The sequence below is a fragment of the Onychomys torridus genome, chromosome 6, assembly GCF_903995425.1.
Source record: "Onychomys torridus chromosome 6, mOncTor1.1, whole genome shotgun sequence".
Classification (NCBI taxonomy): Eukaryota; Metazoa; Chordata; class Mammalia; order Rodentia; family Cricetidae; genus Onychomys; species Onychomys torridus.
Window position 1 is genome coordinate 121,497,196 of NC_050448.1, and position 14,862 is coordinate 121,512,057.

At 44.5% G+C, this 14,862-nt stretch overlaps 1 protein-coding gene across 1 annotated transcript in view; it reads left to right on the top strand.

Moving 5' to 3' along the window:
* Nucleotides 1-14,862, top strand: part of Lpar3 (lysophosphatidic acid receptor 3) — a 69,031-nt gene that overhangs the window by 14,081 nt on the left and 40,088 nt on the right. Inside the window, exon 2 of the mRNA XM_036191235.1 lies at nt 7,518-8,274. Within this exon, the coding sequence (XP_036047128.1) occupies nt 7,539-8,274 (736 nt within the window). The 5' untranslated portion in view covers nt 7,518-7,538. The remainder of the gene's footprint in view (nt 1-7,517; nt 8,275-14,862) is intronic.

Genomic DNA, 14,862 nt, shown 5'->3' on the forward strand with positions numbered 1-14,862 from the left:
CCCTGCCTAAAGGGCTTTGCAATGTGATCTAACACAATAGCCTGTTTATTCTGCTAAGCCTGGCCTGCAGTTTGTCCTGAATCCCACCATCTCCCAGCTAGTGATGACTTGGGAATGTCAATTTCTGGGCTGGGTCGGGGAGAGGGGGGACACGTGAAGGCTGGAAGATAAACGCCAGCATCATCCTTAGTGTCCTCTACCTCTTAGGGGAGACAGGTCCCTTATTAGCCTGGAGCTGGGTGGTGGGTGAGTACCAGGGATCTTCTCCATTCCTCCTCCCCGGCACTGGGATTACCACTACACCTGACATTTTTATTACTACAGGAGTTCTGGAATCAAACTCTGTTTGCAAGCACTTCACTGAGTCATTCCCTTTGGCTCCAGTGTCTCATTTTATTGGGGGATTTCCCCAGTCACACCAAGTGAGCATTTGCTGGTCCTCTGTGTGGCCCCTCCCTGGGAACATTACTGCCTGTGCAGGATGGCAGGGTAGGGGCGGGGAGCTGCTGGTGAGGAACACAGGCTCTGCATCTGAGTAACTTTAGGGGCCCTAGTTGAAGATTCATTCTTAATAACAGAGGTGAGGTGTTCAGCCTTCTGGAGAGAAAAGATGGATGTCTATAATGAGGCAAGCACCCCAGAAGTAAATACACACCAGCTTTATAAAAGATTATCAGTGGCATCTGTTATCCCATTACCAACAAGATCGGCTTATGTGTAAGCTGTAGCAAATCGCTACCTCCCTGCTTATTTTACCATGGCAAGGGTGAAGTAGGCGCTACCAATTTATTTTGAAGTTATCAAAAATGTAATGGAGTTAGTTAGTAACCTACCCTTCTCTCTAATTTTTAAAACATTCTGGTATAGCGCCGTTTAAATTTGTGGAAAAGTGGAGCACACAGTGAACTTCCTGGTTCGTATCCCCCTGCACAGTAGCTGCCATTGTTAAATCCTAAGTTCATGCAATACATTTGCTATAATTAGTGAACTGACACATTGTTACTATTAAAACACTTGTTTTGTTCAGCTGTCCTTAGCCTTTAGGATATACACTTGTAGATGAATTTCTAAGTGGTCTTATTAAATAAAAACAAACCCAGGGCTAGGTATTGGGGTGAATGCTGAAAGGTCAGAGAAACAGAACCAGCTACAGCTTCCTCACTTCAATTCCTCAGCTGATCCTATTTCTTCAGACTGGAAGTCTCTGTGTCCTCGTCCAAATGGATCTCAGCTGAACTGCTGCTAAAAGCCTAAAAGCTTAACCAGCTCTAGTTCCTGGTCCTCACGCCTTATATACCTTTCTGCTTTCTGCCATCACTTCCTGGGATTAAAGGTGTGTGTCACCACGCCTGACTGTTTCCAGTGTGGCCTTGAACTCACAGAGATCCAGGAGATCTCTGCCTCTGGAATACTAGGATTAAAGGTGTGTGTGCCACCATTTTCTGGCCTCTATATCTAGTGGCTGTTCTGTTCTCTGACTCCAGGTAAGTTTATTAGTGTGCACAACATATTGGGGAACACAATATCACCACATACACTCTGTTCAGTTGTCAAGCCTCTTAGCTTGACAGTGGTACAGGGTCTTCTCTGCTTGAGATTTCTCTGCTGTTTCTTTTTTCATTGTTGTTGTTTGTTTTACAAGATGAGCAGAGTGTGGGGCTGCTTCAGAAGACTGGAGTAAACCGTTATTTCTAACACATGGTTTTAGGAGTTAGATGATCAACAGGGCTTCAGACTGCTGGCATTGACTTTGGTCATCCGACTGAAATAACATTTGCTCAGTTTCTCAACTGAGGAGTCACGGCTTTCTCCGTGTCTGTATTTGGACAGGCAGTCATTGAAAGGAGGTCGCTAGGTAGTCCTGCAAGGACTGGACCTCGAGTTTCCCTTCTTAACAGTAGAATATCTGTGTGGTTCAGTAGGATTTGTCTGCTGGGGAGATCCTTCTCTTCATTCCGACTGACTGTTATTCAGAACCCAGCCCTGGATGTGCATGGTGTATGTTGGATTGCAATTCCACCCGACTTTATGGTGTGACTTCGATTGGTCCAGCTTTGACAACTGGCTCTTTCTCTTTTGAAGTTAGGTTCAAAGAGGACCCTCCTCTCTGAGGTCCGCACTCACAGGGAGCTTCTGTGGTGGGATTGCTCTTCAGACCACCCGGACTTGTCTGCTCTGGTGAAGCCGCATTCAATAGCAGCAGACACCATCCTCACACCTCTGCCGGCGCGATTCGGTGCCAAGTCAAGCCAGGGAAATGAATGAGTTGTGACATTCAAATTAGAGAGCGTGATGTGGGGAAGAAAGTGATAAGGGTCAGTGTGGTTAGAAGGTTAGAGTCATGAGGCATGGGTGTCTTAGGGCTCTTCACTTAAGTCTGTACTTAATAAGCATCTACGGAGACCATGTGTGTGTTGGGCATTCTTCCCGGGTCCAGGGGTGTGTCATAACAACACAAAATGCATGCCTTCCTAAATGTAGCTTCTTGCTGGAGAGAGCAGCATCCAGGACCCCGACTAGATTGTCAGATGGTGATAAATGCTGCAAACCACAGAGCAGGGTAAATGGCCCAAGTGCAGCATGTTGGCTGTTTCCCCTTAGAGAGCCATGAGGAAGAGATGTCTGATGAAATGATGTTTGCACAGGAATGAGGTAGAAATATGAGTCCTGGGTGTACGTGGGGAAAGAGGTGGATGAGGAGATGGAATAGAAGGTGCAGAGGCTTGGACAGTAATGGCTAAACTGAACTCCAGAGATTGTAGGTGCTTTTAAATCATTCTTGATGTCCTTATTTGCCAGTAACATGAATTATTGAATTCAGTGAACAGACCTGATGACCTATGCAGGCATTCCTAAATTAGCAACTAAACTGGGGTTCGACTCCCACCTAGAGAAGGTTTCTAACTGGGAGAAGGTCGCTCTGTGTTCGTGGACCACAGAAAGAGAAAATACAGACAGCAGCAGCTCACCCTTCTTCTCTGCACCCCGTTTCCTTCTGGAAGAGGGGCATGTTACTGAGGAGCGCGGCAGCAACTTGTCTCTGAAGATGTAGCTAGGAATAAAAGCCACTTGAGTGGTTTTTCTGATGACTTCATTTCCATAATTGTTTCCACATTCCAAGTGGCCTCATTATCTTTTTTCCCTTCAGAGAAACACGTTGGGGAGAATGTAAATGAACGCTTTGCTCGTCAGGTTTTCATTTGGGTTCCGCATATAGACTTTCCAAACCACCATTTTATGAAGTCTTACATTACTGGAGTTCGAAGTTGTGGTCATCACTCCAAGGTTTAGCATCTCCTGTGTCTGGGTCAGAACTATGAAAACCTCTAAAACCTTCAGTATAAACATAAACATCAGCCCAGATGTGGGAGAAGTTAAGAGTCAGCACGTCAATGTGACTGTACTGCTTCACATGTACTGTAAAAACTGAACATTTTCAGGGGGAAAAAGGTCTCCCCCCCCCACCTCAGGTGTTTTAAAAGAGGTGTGAGGGGACCAAAGGCTGTTTAGAGTGCCCATCTCTATTTAATACGTGGGGCAGTCTTTGAATGTGATTTGATCAAATCATCCGTTTTTCAGTAACGTGGCCATTACCAAACGTCTCACTAGACTTCACAGTTCTGCCTGGTGTTGACTTTGCCTAAGGAGGGGAAGGAAGCACAGTGCAGTGTGGGTTTATGGGATAGCTCCTGGAATAGACTCAACTGCCTCTCAGCCTTGTGGCCTTCACGGGAGCTTGCATTCCCTCTTCTGCAAAATGGCAGCACATCATTGTTGGGAAGATGAAATGAAGTGATCCATGTAAAATGCTTAGTCTGGCACTTGGCCTGGGGTCCACACTTAATATTAGTAATTAAATTAGACTAGAGTGGAGAGATTAACTCACTGGGAACACGGAGTTAATAAGTGATGAAAGTCCCCAGTTTTGCTTAGTGGCTGTTGTGTAAGTGAGCAAAGCTGCTTAACTCCAGACTTTTCACTTTAGGGGAGTGGGATGTAGCAGAGGACAAAGGTCACTCGTTCATTTATCACATCCACCACTGTCAGGATGAGCATAACAGACAGGTCCCTGCTGTGTTGAGCAGAATGGTCTGGGATGGGAGTTGGACACCAGTGTTTCTGTATCAACATGAAGAAAAGCCTAGGCATTGAATGGTCTACAAGGTATCTGCATGAGTGCCAAACGTGACCCTCACACAGCCAAAGTGATGGCAAATTGAATTGCTCAGCAGTATCTTGCAGAGAACTCTGTAGGCAAGGAGTGAAATGACACATTAATTTTTTTTTTTTTAATCACAGAATCATGTTGTAAGGGCTGAGAGAGGTCAAGAAATGCTAAGTTGGTCATTAGTTATAAACTGGCTAGGATTTTTGGTGATTTCCAGCTTAGAAATTACAGTAACATGTCTGCCCTGGGAACCATCAGTAAGCTTGGAAGCAAATGTAGAAGGCCGGGTGAGCTGGCAGGAAGTCTCATGGGCGAATGGGTGAGGGCTGGATCCAGCTGCACCAGCCCTCAGTGTGGAAAGTCTTGGGGGGGGGGGGGAAGTTTTTAGACAAAAATCACCGAAAGTTTGTTCTCCGTGGAAAACCCTCAAGTGAGCTGAGCTGGTGCAGGTCAACTGAGTACATGCAGGTCTCCCAGGCTTTGCCTTTGAACCTTAAGCTGATTTTTCAGAGCAATCCATGTACAGCTGAAAACAGAATGGACACCGAATCTGCGAACTCTTGTTTAAAAGTCTTTCAACATTGGCGGCGGTGGCGGCGGCGGCGGCGGCGGCAGTGCACGCCTTTAGTCCCAGCACTTGGTGGGCAGAGGCAGGAGACCTCTGAGTTTGAGGTCAGCCTGGGCTACAGCGTGAGTTCCAGGACAGCCAGGGCTTTTGTGACATGATTTGCTCTTTCTGCTTGATAGTCCGTATTGGATTTTTCGTTTTGCTTTGTTTTTCGCTTTACACTAATTTGTGGTATGAACTGGTTACCCCCATTCTGTTTCTCCCAGATGGAGAATCTTGTGCAGGGAAAGAGAGCTGCTTAGCGAAAGTTTTGCTAATCCTAGTTTTCCTGTGACAGCTCAACGTTTTAAAGACAAAAATGACTCCTTGGTCTCGTAACAATTTTTCAAAAAAAAAAAAAAATCGGGAATATACAGCTTAGTTCTCATGGAAGAAAAGTAGAATTTGAAGTTTTTGAAGATTCAATCATCAAGGCCTTAATGCCTCACACAATCACAGATTTGATCAAATGTAACAGACCAAACTAAAAATCTAACATCTCTTCAAAAAATAAGGAAAATTCAACAAACATCTTTAAAAACATCTGAATTCTAACATTCTACATAGTATTTCTAATAAATCACTCAGGAGTAATATTATATTTAAATTAGAAAAATGTTTTTCTTAGCTATCTAGAGTCTGTAGCAAAACAAAATATGTAAATCATTTTTAATTAGCGAAAGAAAACAGTGTAATTGTATCATTAAAAGTTCTCATGTGGCATTTGGGTCAATTCCTGTGGCTAGAACCAAAGTAACTTGAACTAGGTCTGTACACAGAGTTGATTTCTTACAATTCTGGAGTTGGGAAGTCCAAGATCTATGATTGAGGCACCATCAGACTTGGTGTCTGGGGCAAGCTGAGTCTGATTTACAAATGGAGCTTTGCTGTAGTTCCTCAAAGGGTGGAACAACGGAAGAGACTCCCACGGTCTTTCACGGGGTGGAGTCCACTGACGAGGCAGAGTGATGCTGCCTCCACAGTGAGGTCCAGATTGATTTGGAATGACAGAGCAGGCCATTCACAGAGTGAGCTCCTCAGGTTGTCCTGAATTGTATATAATTTTAGCACTTAATTTTCTCCTTGAATAATTAATTGAATTCCACTAATTAATATTTTTTAAACCTTCCTATAGTGCTGGTAGACTTAGAAATACAATCACTTTCAAGCAGTTTGACATCATCTGTCAGAAACCTTCAGACACAGTGATATCCTCTACCTCATTCTGAAAACCTTGAATTACTCCTATAGTTGGCTATGTATATAAAGATTAATGACTTATAAAGGTACAACACTGGGAAAAACCTCAGTGTCCAAATCTAGGGGTTAGTTAAGTAGAACATATAACAGAATGTAAAAAAGCTGTTAAAATTATGAAATTTGTTTAAGTATATCAAGTGAACATTTTATCCCACAATGACAAAGCAAATATTTAATTTACTTTAAGATATCATTAGACAATTAAAATATAAATTGAGAAGCAGACTAAGATGTAGCTGTGCTTTATACTACTTAAAATCATTGTCTAGGCTGCTAATCTCTACTGCAGTGTGGTATCAGATTCCAGAATCTACAGGAAGTATCAAAACTTGGGATTTCTTCTATATTTTCCCTGTTATACAGACTTCATTATAAAAGATAGACAGCTCAACTCTTAGGTCTGTTGAGCCTGTGGTTCAGTGAATAAACCCCAGCCTTGTTTTCTGTGAGGGATTTGATAGCCCTTCCAGTCAGAAGTTAGAATCTTCGCTTCAACTCCACTGGTTTTTGAAGTATCATACTCAGTCTTCTGTTGAGAGGGACCAGTGTCACCCCTGCAAGCCTGATACCACAGTCCGGTGTCCCCTTCCACACAAGTCTTGAGGACTTGCCTTCACTTGCTAAGTGAGTCTAGTATTTGCATTGTGTTGGATATCTGCACAAACCCTAGATGTCAGTCAATGGCACCTGTAAAGGTCTTGTCCTCAATCACCCATTAGTTGGAGAGTCTCCTGGGAAGTAACCGACTTGAAGTGGTTGGAATGGAAAACCTAGCATACATATTTACATTGGTACCATTAGAATTAGACTATGAGGAAGACGTGAACAAGAAGGTCAGGGAGGGGTGTGAGACCGAAGTCTCCCTCCCTACACCATATGCTTAATAAGTGATTGTGTAACTGTAGCCTGAAACTAAATGATGCAGATAGAATGATCAAGATTGGAGTTGGAGGTGTGCAAAGTGATCTCTTGGAGAAGGCATTTGGCCCTGGAAGAGTAATTCAATACCATTAGCTTGGCAAGAATATGCCTGGCGTTACAAGCCTGCTTTTGATTACTGAACAGAATTCATGAATAAGAAATGGCCTGGATGCTACCAGCAGAAAACACTCATTAATGATTTGTGCTATGTTGTCGCTGTCACTAGTGCAGAGTGGAAATTATAAGACAGCACATTTGACATATTGATGCCTCCTTGGTCATCCATTCATTTATTAGCCAGCTGTTTGATTACCCGTCGTAAGCAGGCAGAGCCTCTGGATCCTGGCGTGAATAAAGGAAACAGGCACACCGTCCCTGAACTTTCAGCTGACCCTGGGAAACAGCTTTCGAGCAAGCGATGCACTGTGGCAGGAGTCAGGAGTGAATGTACAGGCACAAGGGGCGTTTACAGTGAGACCCAGGAGACTGAAAGGAGTCACCTGGAGGAGGGGTGTCCTGGTGTCACTGAGTGACGTCTGTCTTCTTCTCATTCCTTCCTAGGATGTGCAGCTCTTCTCCACAATGAATGAGTGTCACTATGACAAGCGGATGGACTTCTTTTACAACAAGAGTAACGCAGACACAGCCGACGAGTGGACAGGGACAAAGCTGGTCATCGTCCTGTGTGTCGGGACATTTTTCTGCCTCTTTATCTTTTTTTCTAACTCCCTAGTCATTGCAGCAGTGATCACAAACAGGAAGTTCCACTTTCCCTTCTACTACCTGCTGGCTAACTTAGCTGCTGCAGACTTCTTTGCTGGAATCGCCTATGTATTTCTGATGTTTAACACTGGCCCAGTGTCCAAAACGTTGACTGTCAACCGCTGGTTTCTGCGACAGGGGCTCCTGGACGCAAGCCTGACTGCCTCTCTGGCCAACTTGCTGGTTATTGCAGTGGAAAGGCACATGTCAATCATGAGGATGCGGGTCCACAGCAACTTGACCAAAAAGAGGGTGACACTGCTCATTCTGTTGGTGTGGGCCATTGCCATCTTTATGGGGGCGGTTCCCACACTGGGCTGGAATTGCCTCTGCAACATCTCTGCCTGCTCTTCCCTGGCCCCCATTTACAGCAGGAGTTACCTCATTTTCTGGACCGTGTCAAACCTCTTGGCCTTCTTCATCATGGTGGTGGTATATGTGCGTATCTACATGTATGTCAAGAGGAAAACCAACGTGTTGTCTCCACACACGAGTGGCTCCATCAGCCGCCGGAGGGCTCCCATGAAGCTAATGAAGACGGTGATGACTGTCTTAGGTAAGAGGAGCCAAATAGCCAGTATTCCCATCCCAGCTGCCAATCGCTACTGAAGGCCCACTGTGTGCAAGGCACTCACTGTGCGCAAGGCACTCACTGTGTAATCAGAAGGCAGCAGTGAAGGAATAAGATGTAAATTCCCACTCACGGAGCTTAAATTCACATAGCAGTGAGGAAATGAGTGTTCTGACACGTCAAACAACACCAGCAGATCTCGAAGATCTGTCTTGTACTAAAAGCGTAGCAAGGATGCCGCACAGGTATAGCCTTTGATTTTCAGAGGCGTGTGAGGGAGGGACCACATGCTTTGGAGCAGAGCTGCAAAGTAAGGAAGGGACAGCCTGGATAGCTGAGACATGTCACCAGACAGAAGATGAAGGGGGGGCAGGAGGTAGAAGGACATGAGGTCAGAGAGCCTTCAGACTGGGTCGCCCACTCGGGTTAGGTGGGGCCATGTAATTGTAAGGACTTCGGTGTTTCTGAGTGAGGTGAGGTGCGACCAGGAGGGTTTGGACCAAATATTGACACATCTGTCTTTTAGGCTGTCTCTCCTGCTGCTCAGGAGGATGCTGAGTGGGGTGAATGCAGAAGTAGAGACGTAAGGGGCATCCTGGGACTTGGGAGCATTCACAGCAGCCAGAGCATTGCTGGAGGTGGTGGCCAGATTGTCAATGGTGAAGGGACTTTCCAGGCTCAGGACTATAAACCTAGTACTTGGGTAGCTGAGGCAGGAGGATAGCATAGAGGTCAATCCCAGCTGAGCAGAGAGTGATGCCTTCCCTCAAAAAGGAGGCGTGTGTGAAGAAATGATAAAATGTGTATTGGTGGTGAGAAGAGCATGGGAAGGGGGAATATTAATGAGATCACCAAGACTGAAGGGGAGGAGCGGAGGGGAGGGTCAGGAGTTCAGATTCAGACACCTCAGTTTAAGATCCTTTCGGATATCCACACAGAGTATAGGCCTTGCACTCACAGGATGAGGCCTGAATCAGGGATTCAGGCTTTTGTTCCAGCCTGATAGACATTTGAGACTGTGCAGGAGGAAATGATATCTAAAGCCGCCTGACCACTTCACCATGAAAGTGAATGTGAGTGCGGTGAGAATCGAGGGAAGCCCCTCTGTGGAAGGAATGGCCAGCAGAGGGGCCCAGGAAGCACCTGGGAAATTAAGGCAGCCTGGAGGCAAGAGAGGGCAACCGAGGGAAGAGAATCTAGACAGAGGCTCCTTCATCCAAAACACTTAGGAGCAGAGGGTTTTAACTGTGTAACTGGTTCACATTGCAAAGAAAAGTTTTACAGGTTTTGGAATATTTGGTCATGTTGGGAAACATGGAGTGTATGTGGTGTGGATGGAAACCATCACAATGTCTCAGGACTTGGGGTCAGCAGACACCAAACAAGATGGTTCAAACCAAAGGCCTATTTATACATACTTGTATAGTGCCCAGTACGCCAAGAACTGCCCTGCTGTTGTTGTTTTTAATGAGTATTGACTTATTTAATCCCCATGGCAACTCTGTGAGACTGGTGTTTCCATTGTCCTGCCATGACCAGGTAAAGAAGCCAAGTATAGGGTTTAAGTAATGTACTCTAAATCATTTCCCAGTTGGTCATGGAGCTAAGGTCTCAAGAATGTACATACTTGCTGTCATAGACTGTAATGAGAGAGAGAGAGAGAGAGAGAGAGAGAGAGAGAGAGAGAGAGAGAGAGAAATGTATGTCTGTCTCTCTGTGTGTCTGTGTTTATGTATTTGTGTTTATCTGTGTGTCTCTCTGTCTCTGTCTGTATGTCTGTCTCTCTCTCTGTCTGTATGTCTGTCTCTCTTTCTCTGTATGTGTGTGTCTCTCTCTGTCTTTCTCTGTGTGTGTCTCTGTCTATCTCTCTCTCTCTCTCTCTCTCTCTCTCTCTGTGTGTGTGTGTGTGTGTGTGTGTGTGTGTGTGTGTGTGTGTGTGTTCAGAAGCCAACCTCAGGTGACATTCCTCAGGTGCTCTCTGTTTTGTTTTGTGTGACAGTCTCTCACTGGCCTGGTGCTCACCAAGTAGGCTAAGTGGCTGACCAGCAAGCCTTAGGAATCCACCTATTTCTCATGAGCTCTAAGGTTACAAGTGTGTGCCACCGTGCTCTGCATTTTAACATGGAGTGTGTGGCTCAAACTCGGGTCCTCAAGTGTGCAAGGCCGGCACTTTACCAACAAAGTTAACTACCGAGCCTACATGTGTTGTGTTTGTTTGCTGGTATGGTTCTGTCCAGCCATCTCCTTTGACCACCTCACTCTCCCCTTAGCACGTTGGAAGGACAGGCCTACATTTATGGTTATTTCCTCCTGGAGCACGGCTCTTGATTCTTCCAGTAAAGACTGAAGTCAATGAGCTGGGATACATCTCATGTTCAGTTTGTAGGATAACTATTTTCTTGGCCATATGTCTTGAGAAATTACTTATCTGCAAGACACAATACCTTCTCTCTCAGTATCAAACAGAAGAGGTAGAAAGGGCTTCTTCTGTCCATCCCCTCCCACCCATGTAGAAAAAACCCAGGTCTTTGCCGTAGCCACCATCATGGGCTTAACTCCCGTATGGGAGTTTGCTGACAGTTTTGGGGGAGTTTAAAGTAAAGGACTTGTGTGGTTTCCACAGGTGTGGTGTTTGTTGGCTAAGAGGAAAACCAGAATAAACAGTGAAATCACCAAGAAAGATGAGAAGTCGTGGGATTCAGACACAGTGGCACTGGGGAATTGGTTAGTGACAAGGAGACACTTTGGTGCTGAGGATCTGGGGAAGTTCTCTGGTGGTGAGACAGAGGGATTTGGTGGAAGATGGAAGTTTGGGAAAGGGAAATGAAACTGAAGAGCTAGGTGGTGATGTCTTAAGATGTCTGGCTTCCAATTTCTTTAATGACAGAGATTTGGGGTTTGACCCTAAATGTTTTGAAAGTTTTCTATAGAGTGATCTGAAGTACATTATTTCACCTTTTTGGTAAATTAAATTACTGAATAGATTATCTTTAAGTTCTTTCCAAGATGTAAGTAGTCAAAGAAAAGGGAAAGGAAGAGGTGTGTGTGTGTGTGTGTGTGTGTGTGTGTGTGTGTGTGTGTGTGTGTGTGTTACAGAGAGAAAAGCAGGAACAATGAATGAACCAGACTCCTACAGTAGCCAACACAGTTAGTGGATTAACTGTGTTAAAATGTAGAGCCGTTTTTGTAAGAGCATCTCCCAGTATCCCAGAGGGGAAGCTTCCAGGTGCCCTCCTCATGTAAGAATTCAGTTGTCTAAAACAAATGTCTCCCAAATGACGGACTGTTAGGAAAACCAGCAGTTCTGGGGTCTACCATCATTATAGTCGCTAGTTCTCAGAATGTGAGATAAGTAGCTTAAAAGTGTTATCTTTAATAATTATGTGATTTAGGTATTGCAATGAAAAAAATGCTAAACCTTCTTATTTAATGAGGGAACACTCATTAAATGGGATTATGTTCCAAAGTTTCTTAGAAGTGTTTTTGAAATATTAGAAAGTCAGTTCATAAATATTCATAAACAGTTTCTAGGAAGCAGGTGGTTGTATGAATTCAGTGAGCTTTGTCTCACTTCCAGAGAGGAAGCATGCAGGAAGGGGACTTAGAAAGTCTGGGATATAGTCTGTAAGGAAAGGAAGAATTCATGTGGGCAGAAGAAGACATCCTAAATATGAGAGACAGTACGGTCAAAAGTGATGATAGAGGGTGCTGAAGAGCACCTGTCTTCCAGAGGATGAAGGTTTGATTCCCATTACCCACATGGTGGCTCACAACCACCCATAACTCCAGTTCTACAGCATCAGATGCCCTCTTCTGAACTCTGAAGTCACCAAGAAGAAGCATGGTACACATAAATGCATGCAGGCAAAACATTCAATGCACATAAAAGTAAGTAAATAAATCTAAAAAATAATTAATTTTTTAAAAAGTGAGATTAGAAACACCCAGAGCCTCTGCAGCACACAAGGAAGAGCCCAGGACCACAGAAGCTTGCTTTCCTACTGAAGAAAGAGTTCAACAATGAGCCAGAAAGTTGGCTGTTCTCAATTGGACACAAAAGCACAGAGCAGAATCAAGGGTAGACTGCTTTTTGAGGGTGGTGGTGCTGGTGGTGCTGTGAGTTCTGAACCTTCATGATTGGAAAGGCTTACCAGCATCCCATTCAGATTTCAGTGGCCCTGAGGCAAAGTGCATGTCTGGGCTGTGAGGCATGTGGATCCCCGTCCATAGAGGAAGTTGCTTACTGGTACTCATTGAAAAGACATGGGAGACATATGATCCCTCCTTCCAAAGAGTACCAGGCCCTGTCTAAGATGCAGTTTTGAAATCCTACTTGTCAACACACCTAATCCACTGGAGTTACCAAACATACACACACAACTGTGTTTATTGTCCAACAATATACCATGTGATCTGTAGACACAGGGATCAGAAGCCAGCTTAATTTCTTCTATTTTGCAATGTCTTGCAAAACAAGAGAAAAGGCTAAGGGATGTGTGAACCTATGATTTTAAAGTCCTCCCCAAGACTTCCTGTTCTGTAGAGTGATTCAAACTGTGGGTTGTAATCCATGAGGGTGTTCCAAGATAGTATACACCAAACTTAATAGTACCAAACTCTACGTACACTGATGATAGAGTTTAATTGATAAATTAGATTGACAGCAGCAAATAGTCAAAGCTCAGCATCTTCAACATATAGGATTTCCTTTTTCTCTTTTTTGCTTAAAGTAGTGTTTTATGGCTTCCGTTTGTCATATCCAAGCAGCCAGCAAGCACACTCTTACACTTTGGAGTCATTGCTAAGTAATGCAAGATTACACAATGAGAGCTACCATGACACCGGGACGGATGGTTTCATCATGGAGCACACACTAAGTAGCTAATGGAAGACAGGCATATGCAGTGTGGAGATTCTGGACAACTGTGTCCTGTGTGAGATAGGCGTGAAATTTCATCACACTAAGCTGAATGGAGCAAATACAAAGTTTATGAATTCTTTCCTTCTGTAATTTTCTATTTCATACTTCCAGACCACAGTTAATTGTCAGACACTGAAACTGAATAAGGGGAGGTAGGGAGGGGGAGCTCGAATCAACACATTTTAAAAAATAATATCCAATAAAAAGAAACATCGGCATACATTGTACTTAATAGGTTTAAGTGTCATATGCTAATCTTTATTTTTGTATGTATGCTGGAGTCTGATCTAAAATGTCTCCATTCCATGAGTTATGATCAGGAATATCTGAAAAGCCAAGGTCTTGAGGTCAAAGCAATTGTTTCTCTCTCTTTCTCTCCCTCCCCCTCTGCCTCTTCTCTTTCGGCCAAAAAGCATCGATATGTATGTGCGTATATATTAGTACATATTTGTTGTATAAATATAGTTTGTAAATTTATATGTATTCATACATTATTTATATAGAAATAATTACTAAGGGCTGTTGCAAAGGCCTGTGGTAATTACTACAAGGAATGAGACATTTCCTTCTTTCTTTCAGTCATCTCACATAGACTGGTGCTAGACCTTTGTTTGGGGGAGACATTAGTGTAGATTTTGACACAATGAATAAATGGGGAAATTGAGATGTAGGGAAGTCAACTGGCTTTTGAAAATCTGGACCTCAAAAGAGTCCAGGTTTGCTCACATCCAGCTTGGCCTCTAGCCGCTGTGGCCAAGATGTGCCTGCAAAGTGACAGCGGATAGGAGGAGTGTACCACCAGTTTTCTCTTTGGTGTTACCACGTACCTGAGAAGAAGAGGCTCGAGGGAGGAAGGGGCTGTTCTGATTCATGGTTTGGGGGTGCAGTCTGCTGTGGTGAGGAAGGTGTGGTGGCGGGGAGTGGCTTGAGGCTGTGGTGGCAGGAAAGGACACAGACAGAAGGCAGGAGGCAGGGCCAGGCTACAAGCCTCAAGGCCTACCCCGCAGACAGCCACTTCCCCGTAACAAGGCTCCACTTCCCAAGAGCTCCAAACCTCCTGAGTGAGTGCCACCCACTCAAGCACAAATGTTTAAACATATGAGCCTATGGAGGCCATTTTACAGTCAATTCACAACAAGTGGGCACCGCATGTTCCAACGAGATGAAGGAGCAGAAGTCAAACAAACCCAGTCAAGGAGAGTTCCATGGGGGTGGGTGGGGGGTGGGGTGGGTGGGTGTGATGCTGGAGTCCTCCTGCACTGAGATCTGAGTGCTCCAAGCACTTGAGATGTTATTTCATTTACCCTTCATAACTCGCTGTAGATGCTCCAATAGACAAGCCAACTTGAAGCAAGGTTACAGTAACGGCTCTGGCCCTCACCTGGGATCTAACAGATCCATAATTTTCCAACCATATGCTCATCCAAGCAGATGGTAAGAGGGAGGACCTTGGAGCCTGTAGGGCTTAAATCCTGGCTTTATGACTTTTGAGCTGTGTGACCCTGGGCAGTTTACGTAATCACTCTGTAACTTGGAGTCCCCAGCTATGAGAAGGAGACAGTACCTTTTGTATGGTGAGGGTTTGAAGGTTAAAAGATGATGCTTATAAAACAACTAAGTTAGTGCTTGGTACATAGTGAGTACTAAGAAAA